Raw genomic sequence first — 14,043 nt, 5'->3', positions numbered from 1 at the left:
CCACTGGTGTGAATGTCTCTGACCAAACAATCAGAAACAGACTTCATGAGGGTGGCCTGAGGGCCCAACGTCCTCTAGTGGGCCCTTTGCTCACTGCCTGGCACCATGGGACTCGAGGGGCATTTGCCATATAATACCAGAATTGGCAGGTCCACCACTGGAGCCCTGTGCTTTCACAGATGAGAGCAGGTTCACCCTGAGTACATGTGACAGATGTGAAAGTGTCTGGAGAAGCCGTGGAGAATGTTATACTGCCTGTAACATCGTTCAACATGACCAGTTTGGTGGTGGGTCAGTGATGGTCTGGGGAGGCACACAGACCTCTACAGGCTAGAAAACGGCACCTTGGCTGCCATTAGATATTGGGATGAAATCCTTGGACCCACTCTCAGACCCTATGCTGGTGCAGTGGGTCGTGGGTTTCTCCTGGTGCACGACAATGCCCAGCCTCATGTGGTGAGAGTATGCAGGCAGTTCCTGGAGGATGAAGGAATTGATACCATTGACTGGCCCCCACACTCGCCTGACCTAAATCTAATAGAACACCTCTAGGACATTATGTTTCGGTCCATCTGATGCCGCCAGGTTGCACCTCAGACTCTCCAGGAGCTCAGTGATGCCCTGGTCCAGATGTGGGAGGGTATCCCCCTGGACACCATCCATCGTCTCATTAGAAGCATGCCCCGATGTTGTCAGGCATGCATACAAGCACGTGTGGGCCATACAAACTACTGAGTACGATTTGGAGTTGCTGCAATGACATTTCGGCAAAATGGACTAGCCTGCCGAATAATTTTTTGATTTTTGTGGTGTCTTTGAATTCAGCCCTCTGTAGATTGATAATTTTCATTTCCATCAAACGATGTGGCATCCTTTCGTTCCTAACACATTACCCAGTCCATATCAGTATAGATATCCAGCATGTTTTTTTTTCCCATTGAGATCTTATGTGTTTTCAAAGTGTTCCTTTAATTTTTTGAGCAGTTTATATATTGACTCCATTCATTTATTTTCATACTAGCAAAATACCCGCGCTTCGCAGCGGAGAAGTAGTGTGTTAAAGAGGTTATGAAAAAGTAAAGGAAACATTTTAAAAATAACGTAACATGATTGTCAATGTAATTGTGTTGTCATTGTTATGAGTGTTGCTGTCATATGCAGTGCCTTCGGGTATACCTCATTTTTTGTTTGCCCATTACATGCTTAAATGTATACATTTTTTGGTGTACCTACCCGAGAACACGCGATATATAACCGAGCGTGGGAGAAGCATGGATTTTAAACACGCGTTGAGTTCATCTGCTGGTCTCCCTCGTGGAATAACTGGTAATGTTTGACTAAAATCTACAGCGAGTAAAACGACATTACCTCCTATTTTTTTTTTTTACTATCTCTGAGATCTTGCTTTTTTCGGTTCAAGGCTTCATAAGCTCTTTTATGTTCTATGGTGTACTTATCCCAAACCATCATCTTTGAATGTTGCAAGACTTTCGCCTTGTATGTAGATCGGGGTAATTACATTCATTGCATTCCTAGTCTGAATCACAATCTGATTGTATGGGTGGTTACCTGGCACTGTAGGGTTGCCACCCGTCCTTTAAAATACGGAATCATCCCGTATTTGAGAATGAAATTACGCGTCCCGTTTTGAATCAATACGGGACGGGATTTGTCCCGTATTTTTTTTATCATTTTTTTTAAAGCAGCGTCTCATGCAAATCATCCCACACGCATTTTATTAAGATGCCTCCTTTCCTACTTTTGATTGGGTAATACTTGATGTCATCGTTAGTTTGATTGGTCTTTTTAACTATCCAGTGAGGAGGGCGAGTCTTTTAAGTAGAGTCTGCAAAGTGTTGGCACTGGGATGTGGCACCCGCTGCAGTATGCGTCCCTTATTTTTTTGTATTAAAAGTGGTAACCCTACCTGGCAGGTAACACTTATGTTTGGTCATGAAGTCGTCTAAAATCCGCCACGTGCCCTCTTTTAATTGCGAGAAGCAGATATATATAGCCAAATTCTCGCGCTTCGTTGCGGCGAAGTACTGCTTTTAATTTTTTAAGAAGAAAAGAAAACCTTTTTAAACGGATCGAAAATATACCAATAACAATTTAAGGATCTGATTTTTTGTGAACCTCGCTTTTCACAGCTGTCACGCTACGGCGTGTGTTTCGTTTATTTGACAGTATGTAGATCGTGGTAATTACATTCATGGCATTCGTTTTCTGAATCACAATCTGACTGTATGGGTGGTTACCTGCCAGGTTACGCTTGTGGTTGGTCAGGAAGTCGCCTTACATCCGCCACGTGCTCTCTTTCTGTTCCCAGAAGCTGATCATAGAATGGTTTTAATAGTTTACTTTCAAATAATGCAAAGAGTATGCAACACGTGTTTCTCCCTAATTCTGGGCTCATCAGGCATACACACTCACTGCATCCCCTCTCGGGAATCGAATCTCTATCGTCAGCGCCAGAGTTGAAGCCCCTAACGTTGCGGTCAGCAAGTCGGCTAACATCCGCCATGTGCCGTCTTTCAGTTGCGAGAAGCAGATCATAGAATGGTTGAAACTGTTGCCCCTAACGTTGCACTACGGCGTGTGGTTCGTTTATACCTCATGTCTTCTCATTAAACTTTTATCTCGTGAATATGTTATTGCAATCCGCAGCGGGAGCGTTTCTATAAACTTAATTTAAACTTACGTTTTACACCGTGCTTTGTTTCCCTTATGAACATGCTTGTATGCTTCACTCGCTCGCTTCTTATTGTTTCGCTCCTTTCTCAATTGTTTAATGAATTTTTTGTTCTTCGCTATTTGCGGCTCTTCCTTCATTTCTCCCTACTGCGTTCTTTTATCTCGCGAATGTTATTGCAATCCGCAACGGGAGCGTTTCAATAAACTTAATTTAAACTTACAGTGGTGTGAAAAACTATTTGCCCCCTTCCTGATTTCTTATTCTTTTGCATGTTTGTCACACAAAATGTTTCTGATCATCAAACACATTTAACCATTAGTCAAATATAACACAAGTAAACACAAAATGCAGTTTTTAAATGATGGTTTTTATTATTTAGGGAGAAAAAAAATCCAAACCTACATGGCCCTGTGTGAAAAAGTAATTGCCCCCTTGTTAAAAAATAACCTAACTGTGGTGTATCACACCTGAGTTCAATTTCCGTAGCCACCCCCAGGCCTGATTACTGCCACACCTGTTTCAATCAAGAAATCACTTAAATAGGAGCTGCCTGACACAGAGAAGTAGACCAAAAGCACCTCAAAAGCTAGACATCATGCCAAGATCCAAAGAAATTCAGGAACAAATGAGAACAGAAGTAATTGAGATCTATCAGTCTGGTAAAGGTTATAAAGCCATTTCTAAAGCTTTGGGACTCCAGCAAACCACAGTGAGAGCCATTATCCACAAATGGCAAAAACATGGAACAGTGGTGAACCTTCCCAGGAGTGGCCATCCGACCAAAATTACCCCAAGAGCGCAGAGACGACTCATCCGAGAGGTCACAAAAGACCCCAGGACAACGTCTAAAGAACTGCAGGCCTCACTTGCCTCAATTAAGGTCAGTGTTCATGACTCCACCATAAGAAAGAGACTGGGCAAAAACGGCCTGCATGGCAGATTTCCAAGACGCAAACCACTGTTAAGCAAAAAGAACATTAGGGCTCATCTCAATTTTGCTAAGAAACATCTCAATGATTGCGAAGACTTTTGGGAAAATACCTTGTGGACTGATGAGACAAAAGTTGAACTTTTTGGAAGGCAAATGTCCCGTTACATCTGGCGTAAAAGGAACACAGCATTTCAGAAAAAGAACATCATACCAACAGTAAAATACTGTATGGTGGTGGTAGTGTGATGGTCTGGGGTTGTTTTGCTGCTTCAGGACCTGGAAGGCTTGCTGTGATAGATGGAACCATGAATTCTACTGTCTACCAAAAAATCCTGAAGGAGAATGTCCGGCCACCTGTTCGTCAACTCAAACTGAAGCGATCTTGGGTGCTGCAACAGGACAATGACCCAAAACACACCAGCAAATCCACCTCTGAATGGCTGAAGAAAAACAAAATGAAGACTTTGGAGTGGCCTAGTCAAAGTCCTGACCTGAATCCAACTGAGATGCTATGGCATGACCTTAAAAAGGCGGTTCATGCTAGAAAACCCTCAAATAAAGCTGAATTACAGCAATTTTGCAAAGATGAGTGGGCCAAAGTTCCTCCAGAGCGCTGTAAAAGACTCATTGCAAGTTATCGCAAACGCTTGATTGCAGTTGTTGCTGCTAAGGGTGGCCCAACCAGTTATTAGGTTCAGGGGGCAATTACTTTTTCACACAGGGCCATGTAGGTTTGGATTTTTTTTTCTCCCTAAATAATAAAAACCACCATTTACAAACTGCATTTTGTGTTTACTTGTGTTATATTTGGCTAATGGTTAAATGTGTTTGATGATCAGAAACATTTTGTGTGACAAACATGCAAAAGAATAAGAAATCAGGAAGGGGGCAAATAGTTTTTCACACCACTGTACGTTTTACACCGTGCTTTGTTTCCCTTATGAACATGCTTGTATGCTTCACTCGCTCGCTTCTTATTGTTTCGCTCCTTTCTCAATTGTTTAATGAATTTTTTGTTCTTCGCTGTTTGCGGCTCTTCCTTCATTTCTCCCTACTGCGTTCTTTTATCTCGCGAATGTTATTGCAATCCGCAACGGGAGCGTTTCTATAAACTTAATTTAAACTTACGTTTTACACCGTGCTTTGTTTCCCTTATGAACATGCTTGTATGCTTCACTCGCTCGCTTCTTATTGTTTCGCTCCTTTCTCAATTGTTTAATGAATTTTTTGTTCTTCGCTGTTTGCGGCTCTTCCTTCATTTCTCCCTACTGCGTTCTTTTATCACGCAAATGTTATTGCAATCCGCAACGGGAGCGTTTCAATAAACTTAATTTAAACTTACGTTTTACACCGTGCTTTGTTTCCCTTATGAACATGCTTGTATGCTTCACTCACTCGCTTCTTATTGTTTTGCTCCCTTCTCAATTGTTTAATGAATTTTTTGTTCTTGGCTGTTTGCGGCTCTTCCTTCATTTCTCCCTACTGCGTTCACAGTCTTTTCACGTGATTACGTGGGAGGCGTGATGACGTGACACTCAACTCCGCCTCCCACGGCCATCGAGCTGCCGTCCATTACAGTATATTGTCAAAAAAGAGGTTCCAGTTATGACCATTACGCGTTGAATTTCGAAATGAAACCTGCCTAACTTTTGTAAGTAAGCTGTAAGGAATCAGCCTGCCAAATTTTAGCCTTCCACCTACACAGGAAGTTGGACAATTAGTGATGAGTCAGTCAGTCAGTCAGTGAGGGCTTTGCCTTTTATTAATTAGTATAGATCAATTTATTTATATTATTTTATCCAAAATATTCCTCCATGTAAAGAAGTAGTAAGTATTGATACTGAAAGATACAAATGCAGCATTCCTGCTGCGCACCAGTATAACCTAAGTAAATTTGGAGTCATTTTTAAGATTTATAGCAAGTTACTCCGTAGAAGTGGCCCAGTGACTGCAGTCTCTACAACATAATTTTTCACATCAGAATTGTATCCTGAAGTTAATTTTAAGGATTTAAACTTAGGAATAAAAGGGAAAACAACATAATTCACAAATTTATATTTTGGATGGAGCACTTTCAAATCAATTGTAACTTTAATTGTAATTTTCTAAAACCTAGTAGAGAAACCAAAGATCTGGAGTAATATGACTGTACTTCCTTTGGTTTGATACATATTACTATATTTGTATTCGTTAACATGTGGACAAGAAAAAACTACAACTGGTACAATGTAAAGCTTACAATTAATAAACTCTATTGAAATAAAGGCATACATGATTTTTCTGTATCTGATACTGTAACAAATCTGTTAGTTTTGTAAAATTTTTAAAGCAATAACAATTATTCCTTGATAGTAAATTATTACCTTTGTATATATTCTCAATCCCACTTAAATCAGTGCAGAGTCATAGCTGCTATTCTGGCAGCACTGGAGACAAGGAAGTAACCAATTACAGATGTCCACTGTAGACACTAGAGACAAAATAGGGACAATTTGGAGTTGCCAACTATCCTAACACACAGACAAATCTTTGTCAATGTGAAGGTGTAAAGCTGGAGTAGTCTGGGAACAATTCACAGAAACACAAGAACATACAAATTCCACGCAGAAAATGACTGTGCCCAAAATGTGTAACCTAACTGCTAACCACTCCACCAACATGCCAACCTTGTGTCAATTAAATGGAGCTTTAAATGAAAGATTTCTCACACCCACTTAGTCAAATACATTGCAATGGGTAAAACAAAGTTTAAAGCAACATATTTTGAAATCTAGCTAAACTAAAGCCTGAGCCATATTAATCTACAGTTGACAGAACATTTTAACAACAAAACTTCCATTCACAAATATCCTAACATAAACTAGATTATTGTTATCCATACAATGTTTAAACTCGCTCAAGTAATGAAAAAATGTTCACCTACAAAAACATTTCATAGATAAAAAACACAACTGAGTTACCTGTAAAAATTTCATATCAAACCAAGAAACAGTATGATTAACTAATAACCTTTTGAGAAATTCAAACCACCTCAGATTTAGCCTGGAGAATCCAGTAAGTCAATGTGCTACTCCTGTAAGGGAAAAAAATCCTAATTTCCGGTCCACTTTAGTACTCTTATAATTAAAGATTCTTCAGACTCCAACAATATATAAGAAATTTAGTTAACAAAGACGTCTTCCTAGCATCCCATGAACCTTGCATTGTAATCATAGGTGTGCTAACAATCCTTTCTTAGATAAATCCTTTAGAGTGTACAGTTGAATTCAGAATTCACTTTATAACCCCTCCACAGTTTTTATGCTAACAAACTATAAATTTGGTATATTGTTTAAGACATCTACTTTGTGCAGGGCAAAATAATTTTTTCCAACAATATTCAAAGACAGGTTATTTCACTTTTTTATTAACTATATCACAATTCAAGTGGGCCACAAGTTTACATACACTTTGTTAATATTTGGTAGCATTGCCTTTAAATTGTTTAACTTGCACCAAATGTTTTGGGTAGCCTTCCACAAGTTTCTTATAAGTTGTTGGAATTCTGGCCCATTCCTCCAGACAGAGAGTAACTGGGACATGAGAGTAACTGGGACATGTTTGTAGGTCTCCATGCTCACACAAGCTTTTTCAGTTCTGCCCACAAAGTTTTAGTAGAATTGATGTCAGTTTTTTGTGATGGCCAGTCCAATTATTCGACCTTGTTGTCCTTAGACAATTTTAGAAGCATGCTTGGGGTCACTGTCTATTTGGAAGACCGATTTGTGACTGAGCTTCAACTTTATCTTGAGATTTTGCAGTATATCTACATAATTTTCCTTCCTCATAATACCTTCTATATTTTGAAGTGCAGCAGTCTCTCCTGTATCAAAGCACCGCCCACCTCCCCAGACCAGAGAGAGATATTTCTCTAGAAAGTAAGATCTTAGTTTCCATGTACCACTGTAAACTGCAGCCTGGCTTTTTTATGGTGACTTGAGTGATACTACACCTGTGTGGCCCAATGGTGTTTATACTTGTGTATTATTGTTTGTACAGATGAACGTGGAAACTTCATGCATTTGGAAATTGTTCCCAAGTATGAACTTGTGTTGTGGGGGTCCACAGTTTTTATCTAGTCTTGGCTGATTTATTTTGGTTTTCCCATTATGTCAAGAAAATAGTGAGTTTGAGGATAGGCCTTACATACTAATTGTCTAATTGCCTAATGGCTTGACATCATTTTCTGAAATATTCCGAGCTGTTTAAAAGCACAGTTAACAAAGTATATGTAATCTTTTGACCTACTGGAATTGTGATATAGTCAATAAAAAGTTAAATAATCTGTCTGTGAGCATGTGGGGATGCACAGTTTTTATCTACAAACTTATCTGATTTATTTTGGTTTTCCCATTATGTCAAGGAAATAGTGAGTTTGAGGATAGGCCTTACATACTAATTGTCTAATTGCCTAACGGCATGACATCATTTTCTGAAATTTTCCAAGCTGTTTAAAGGCACAGTTAACAAAGTGTATGTAAACTTTTGACCTGCTGGAATTGTGATATAGTCAATAAAAAGTTAAATAATCTGTCTGTGAGCACTGTTGGAAAAAATACTTTTGCCCTGCACAAAGTAATAATAATAATAATAATAATAAATTTTATTTATATTAGATATCTTAAATAATATGTCAGATTTATAGCTTGTTATTATAACAGTGAGCTTTAAAGAATTTACCCTAAGTGTATGTAAACTTCTGACTTCAACTTTATAAATATACAAAAGCATATTTAGCATAAAGCTGATAACGTTAATTAAAAGGGCAAGTTCAGTTACAGGATACACTCTGGAGCCCCCTAGAGGTAATAGCAAAGAAGAAAGTTAAATGAAAGGTGAATGCCATTATCAACAATACTGCACATCCTCTCTGTGATACACTAACACTGTGTACTTTCAGCCAACGAATCATTCAGCAGTGTTTCAAGAAAATGCTACTGGGGCTCCTTTATACCAACAGCACTATGCCTGCATAATGCCTCACTGTGACAGCCAAGTCAGAAGTTTTCTTTAATTTTCTTGATTTATAGTCAAACTAGTGTGTGTTCAGACCAAAGTGTGTGTATATTTTATTTTTTTATTAATTTACTTATGTATCAGACAATGATATAATATATTTTATGACATGATGCATTGTCCTGCAGGATGTACACATTTAAAAATATTTTATATTACAGCCACATACCTGTATTTTTAGCAGAATATGTGATGTTGTTCGCATCAAATTCTTACCCAACAAACTGAACCAGAAATTAGATTTCAAAACATGGTGATAATATTTTGTGATGTAAAGAGCTATTATTTAAAGATATGTAGCCTGTCAATTAGCTTTAACAAGTCTGGACTTTCTCCACAGACTTCACATTAACATGTGCTGCTAATCTTATGTTTCTTGCACACTATTCTCTGTATACTGTAGAGACTAGTGTATGAAAATCCCAGGAAAGAAGCTGTTTCCAAGATGGTAGTTGTACCATGTCTGGCACGAAAAATTACATCACATTTAGAGTCATTTAGATCAGTGAGCCATTATTTCTTTTTACAGGTTATTCACAACCCTCTAGGGAGGCTATGAAGAAGTGGTTCCCCACGGTGATGTGACCATAAATAGCATAGCTGATAGGATGGGTTGTGTTGGCCCCCATAATGGAATGATAACCAATGTCAGATTAGGGGGTGAAGGAAGGGCCTTGTGACACAAGCACAGAAACAAATGGGGATAAATATCAGCTCTGTTGAGTGTTGTTTGAAAATTAACCTTTTGATCACACTATATGTAATAAATTGCAGCAACATATTTGGATGTTCGTCGGAGAAGGCTATTTGTGGTACTGGGCGAGTATACCTAATAAAGTGGCAACTGGGTGTATCTTTACAATTTAACTTCATTTTTAATTATTTCACTATCCAAGTTATTTTGCATTGTATTTTTGTATTCTGTATTTTATAAAGTATGTTTCAAAATCACTGGGAAGGATGCTATAAAAAATTATTTATTTGTAGATATTACCCATAGGTCTTAACACCAGGCAACAGCAAATTTGAGAATATTATGTTATGTGCTAAATCCAAGCTCAAAATGCCTTGGACACTTAGAAATACAATTAAAAACACAAATTAAGATTTAATAAAATAACAGCAAATGGGTACACCAAAACATATACCGATTCCATACTATAGTTTTATTACATATTGTAAACATACTGTATCTGAGGAACATTTCATTGATAAATTGGGTTCTTAAAACTCAAAATATTAACAATGTAAGTAGTTTATAAATATATATTATACAAATGTCAGCAGGCAATGAAGTAGAAAAATAGAACTTCAGCCTACATAAATTTCACAGAAAATAAACCTTTGGGTTGCACAGCAGAAATAAAGGCAAGTTAAAATGAATCTGGCCTAGGCTACCTAACAGCTCAGCTCCTTCTTTGGCATTGTATGACATATAAAGATGGAGGTTAGCATCCATGATTTCAGTGGAATATGAAAAAATGGTATGCGAGTGATTTTGCAATGTCTTCCATATTGAGAGTGACTTTTGATTCTGAAACCCGGGAAGGATTATGTAATTAAAGAGGTAGCCAAAGCACGCACTATTGCACAACACTGAAAAAGAGAAAGAGGAAGATCTTCTAAAGGCTGATCCTTCGATTATAAAATCAACAGAAGTGGGCCTCACACATACTGTAAATCGAGTAGGCCTACTAAATGATAAATTAAGTCTGTAGACTTTATGTGACATAAGTGCTGAAACGCGATAATATTGTCAGGTGGGAGTATTTTTTTTTTTTTTGGTTGCAACCAAATTCTAATAGTTCTGCCCTTTGCTGTAACCGAGCTGACTATGGGAAGGATGTGTGCACTTAGTGTCACAGTGGATGCTCGGTTTGTGATACTGGCTTTTACAAGTCAGTACAATTAAGAATCAAAATAAATATTATCATCTATATTACCGCACTCAAGGTGCCGCTGTGCACATATCCTGTACTTTTAGGATAACGTATATTATTCTAATTAACTTTGAAGATGGTTAGATCGACGTAAACAGCAACGTTCAACCGTTAAATAAACACCAAAATATAATTATTATATTAATAATATTAATTATTATAATTAAGGACTACAGTTCAAAGCAGGGATAGTCCTACTTTATTACGAATTTGGTTGTAACAGCAATGAACAGACTCAGGTAATTTGCCTAACAACGACTACACTGTATTAAAGCAGTAGAAAAGCAATAAACAACAAACATTACAAACAACCATTTCTAAATCTGCTTACGGCAAAAAAAGATTGTTTCCGATTTGTCGCGAAAATTCAGCGCTAGTCTTAGCAGCACAAAATGCGAACCAACACTTTATGGGACGCCACTCTATCGCAGGGAACGCATACATAGACAAGTTTGTCAACCGGATTTAAAATAATTCTTGAATTAATTAAACACCATAAAACACAACCCTCACTCACAGAACACAGCTGGTACCATATGATTTCGAGAGCACGTCGCAAAACACAGCAGCCCTTCCCAGCTTGAGAAAAATTATTGGTCAGTTGAACATCGACCATGCTGTAATGTGCAAGATGATTGGCTTTCAGCGATGTCACACTAATCTGACCCGATCCCTTCTTCCGTGTGTTTGCTGCTCTTATGTGCTGTGCTAGTGGTACATTGAAACGAGGGATTTGTTGATTTATTAGAAACAGAGTAGGTGTTTTCCAAATTTCATACATGTACACAGTTGTTTTGTTTATATCTGTTAAGTAAATGTAACAAATGCGAAAGTAATTTTTATGGCGATTACAGGATAGGATTTAGGTTTACTGAACTCACTAATTTGTTAAATGTTTATGAATGTCTTGGATGCACATAAAAGCTTCTTGAGAATGTAAACGTGGCTGAGTGTTAACGCCTATTGATGCATTAGACTTTTTTATTACCTGTTTGGAAGAAAAATGTGCGTATTATAAGAAGTGCTTGATTTTGCGTTGTTGTCGACTCTGTCCTGCAGTACTGAGTTTCTGAAGATTAATTATTTAGGTAGAAATTTTAGACATTACCACTAACATTTTTTTTGGTTACAATTAGGAAGATGAGTCCTGGTCAGTGGGATCTCCCTCCAGAGCTCTGTTGCCGACCAATGGCATTTGTTGCTTTGACTGGTCTTGATGTGGTGTACAACGCCGTTCACAGAGCCATTTGGGATGCTTTTTGTGCAAACAGAAGAGCGGACAGAGTCCCAATTTCCTTTAAAGTCCTTCCTGGAGACCACGAGTATCCAAAATGCAGAACAAAGGTAGTGTTTCCTGTGGTTACATTCAAAATCCATTGATTTCCCAGATCAATTTCTTATGATACAGGGCTGCTGGATTCTAATAGCAGTATCTTATCACATTTTTATATTTACAAGAAAATCAAATAAGAAATTTGCTGCTTAGCTCAATAGCTGTTTTAAAATATTTAGAAGCCATTCAATGAATGTGCTGTACCCTGTTAATTTATGTTTTAGTATTTGGTACACTGTAATGTTTTTGTCTTTTATTTAAGATTTTGTTTATTTGGCAACTATTTAAATTATTATTCATATGAAATGAAAAACTTGATTTTTTTTTAAATGTGTCAAAAAAGATTAAACGTTCTGGGATTGTTCATTATACTTTGATTTTTTTTCTTGTGCTACATCCTTCATACATTCAAACATTAACACTGTACTGTGTGGTTTTACAATAAGCACTTCTCAACAATACTGCTTCTAAGAAAGTTAAACTATATTTTTTGCCAACATTTTACTAATAAAGGTCCTGTCACGTTACACGGTTTTTCCAGTGATTCTCAGTTATAGATTTCACTTACATAGCGAATCAGTCCAGCCTGTCAACAACTTGTCTAACAAAGTGAAATACAGTATATTTTAAATTTGTCTTAAGTCGGCCAGGCAGGCATACATAAGAGCTGGCAAATAGAAAAGAGGCTCATCTGCCTGATACCTCGTTTTTTATGTACCATGCCAGACTGGGAAAAAAAAAAAAATTAATGAAAGTGTCAAGATTGTGGCTGAACTCGCTGTACCTGGAAGGCATTTGTACATCACTGGTTTAATCAGGTAGCACATTATTGGCTGTCACAAAAAAGGAAAAGCTTATGATACTTTGGAAATGTAAAATTGTGCTAGAAAGTCGTCATGGGGTTAGTTCAGTTCATTTTCTCATCCACTGTGATTCTTGATGTACAATCTGTAATCCTCAAGTGACTAAGATTAGCAACTACAGTTGGCAGGCTGGACATCCCCTATGACTAGAAGTCATGTAGTGTGATGTCAGCTTAAGACATAATATATGTTTATCAGTCTAATTCCTTGGTTACAAAAAAGCATTTTGCTTTAAGTAACAGATTCATGCTTATATTATATGAGGTGTTATGCTGATATTATTCTTGTTGATTTTGTTAATGACTAGGGGGCTTTGCCCCCTGCTCACTTCACTCACCAACCCCCGTTTTTGTTTTTACGGATACACACTTTTAAGATTTTTTTTCTTTGAATTGTTGCTATTTCATTAGTTTCACTTTTATTTCTGAATTTCTGTAAAAACAATATTTGGAATCTTTCGAGTCCCAATTTGCTGAATCTTTTTAATGAGGTCAGTGAGACGTGTTTAATGACTTTGTACCATAATTCAGGATAGGTTTCTCTGTTTGGAATTTCAGCACAGACAAAACGATCCACATCATCATCCATCCATCCATCCATCCATTTTCCAACCCGCTGAATCCGAACACAGGGTCACAGGGGTCTGCTGGAGCCAATCCCAGCCAACACAGGGCACAAGGCAGGAACCAATTCCGGGCAGTGTGCCAACCCACCGCAGGACACACACAAACACACCCACACACCAGGCACACACTAGGGCCAATTTAGAATCGCCAATCCACCTAACCTGCATGTCTTTGGACTGTGGGAGGAAACCGGAGCGCCCGGAGGAAACCCACGCAGACACAGGGAGTACATGATCCACATCATCAGCAGTTAATAATTTTTTTTGCAAAGTAACCAATAAATGCATGTAAGGTACGGTAAATTCCGTTTTTGAAATTCTCTTGACTTAACCTTCAAAGCCTTACAATATTTACATACTTCTGACATATCACCTCTCTCCATATATTCAATCTCTATTCGCCTTTTCGTTATTTCTCCAAGTAATAATTTCTCTTTCTTTGCGCTAATGCGATGTTTACTTTCTTTGTTTTGACACTGTTGTTTTTTTCTGCTTTCATATTCTGTATCTTGCTCTGCATGTGTTTCGCACCTACTTTTTTTTGAGGCTTTTGAATTCCAGTTTTCATTATCTCTAACCTGCTCGGCATGTGTTTGGCCCC

At 37.9% G+C, this 14,043-nt stretch overlaps 1 protein-coding gene across 4 annotated transcripts in view; it reads left to right on the top strand.

The window, feature by feature from the left end:
* The first annotated feature begins 11,251 nt into the window (after positions 1-11,251).
* trappc11 (trafficking protein particle complex subunit 11) overlaps positions 11,252-14,043 on the top strand; it is a 973,608-nt gene continuing 970,816 nt past the window's right edge. For all 4 annotated transcript variants that reach the window (XM_051928428.1, XM_051928426.1, XM_051928427.1 and 1 more), the window contains exons 1-2: positions 11,252-11,376; positions 11,758-11,965. In XM_051928428.1, the coding sequence (XP_051784388.1) occupies positions 11,762-11,965 (204 nt within the window). In that variant the 5' untranslated portion in view covers positions 11,252-11,376; positions 11,758-11,761. The remainder of the gene's footprint in view (positions 11,377-11,757; positions 11,966-14,043) is intronic.

The sequence above is a fragment of the Erpetoichthys calabaricus genome, chromosome 5 (genome assembly GCF_900747795.2).
Source record: "Erpetoichthys calabaricus chromosome 5, fErpCal1.3, whole genome shotgun sequence".
Lineage (NCBI taxonomy): Eukaryota > Metazoa > Chordata > Cladistia > Polypteriformes > Polypteridae > Erpetoichthys > Erpetoichthys calabaricus.
The sequence above is the reverse complement of the archived record's forward strand: the minus strand, read 5'-3'. Positions and strand labels throughout refer to the sequence as shown.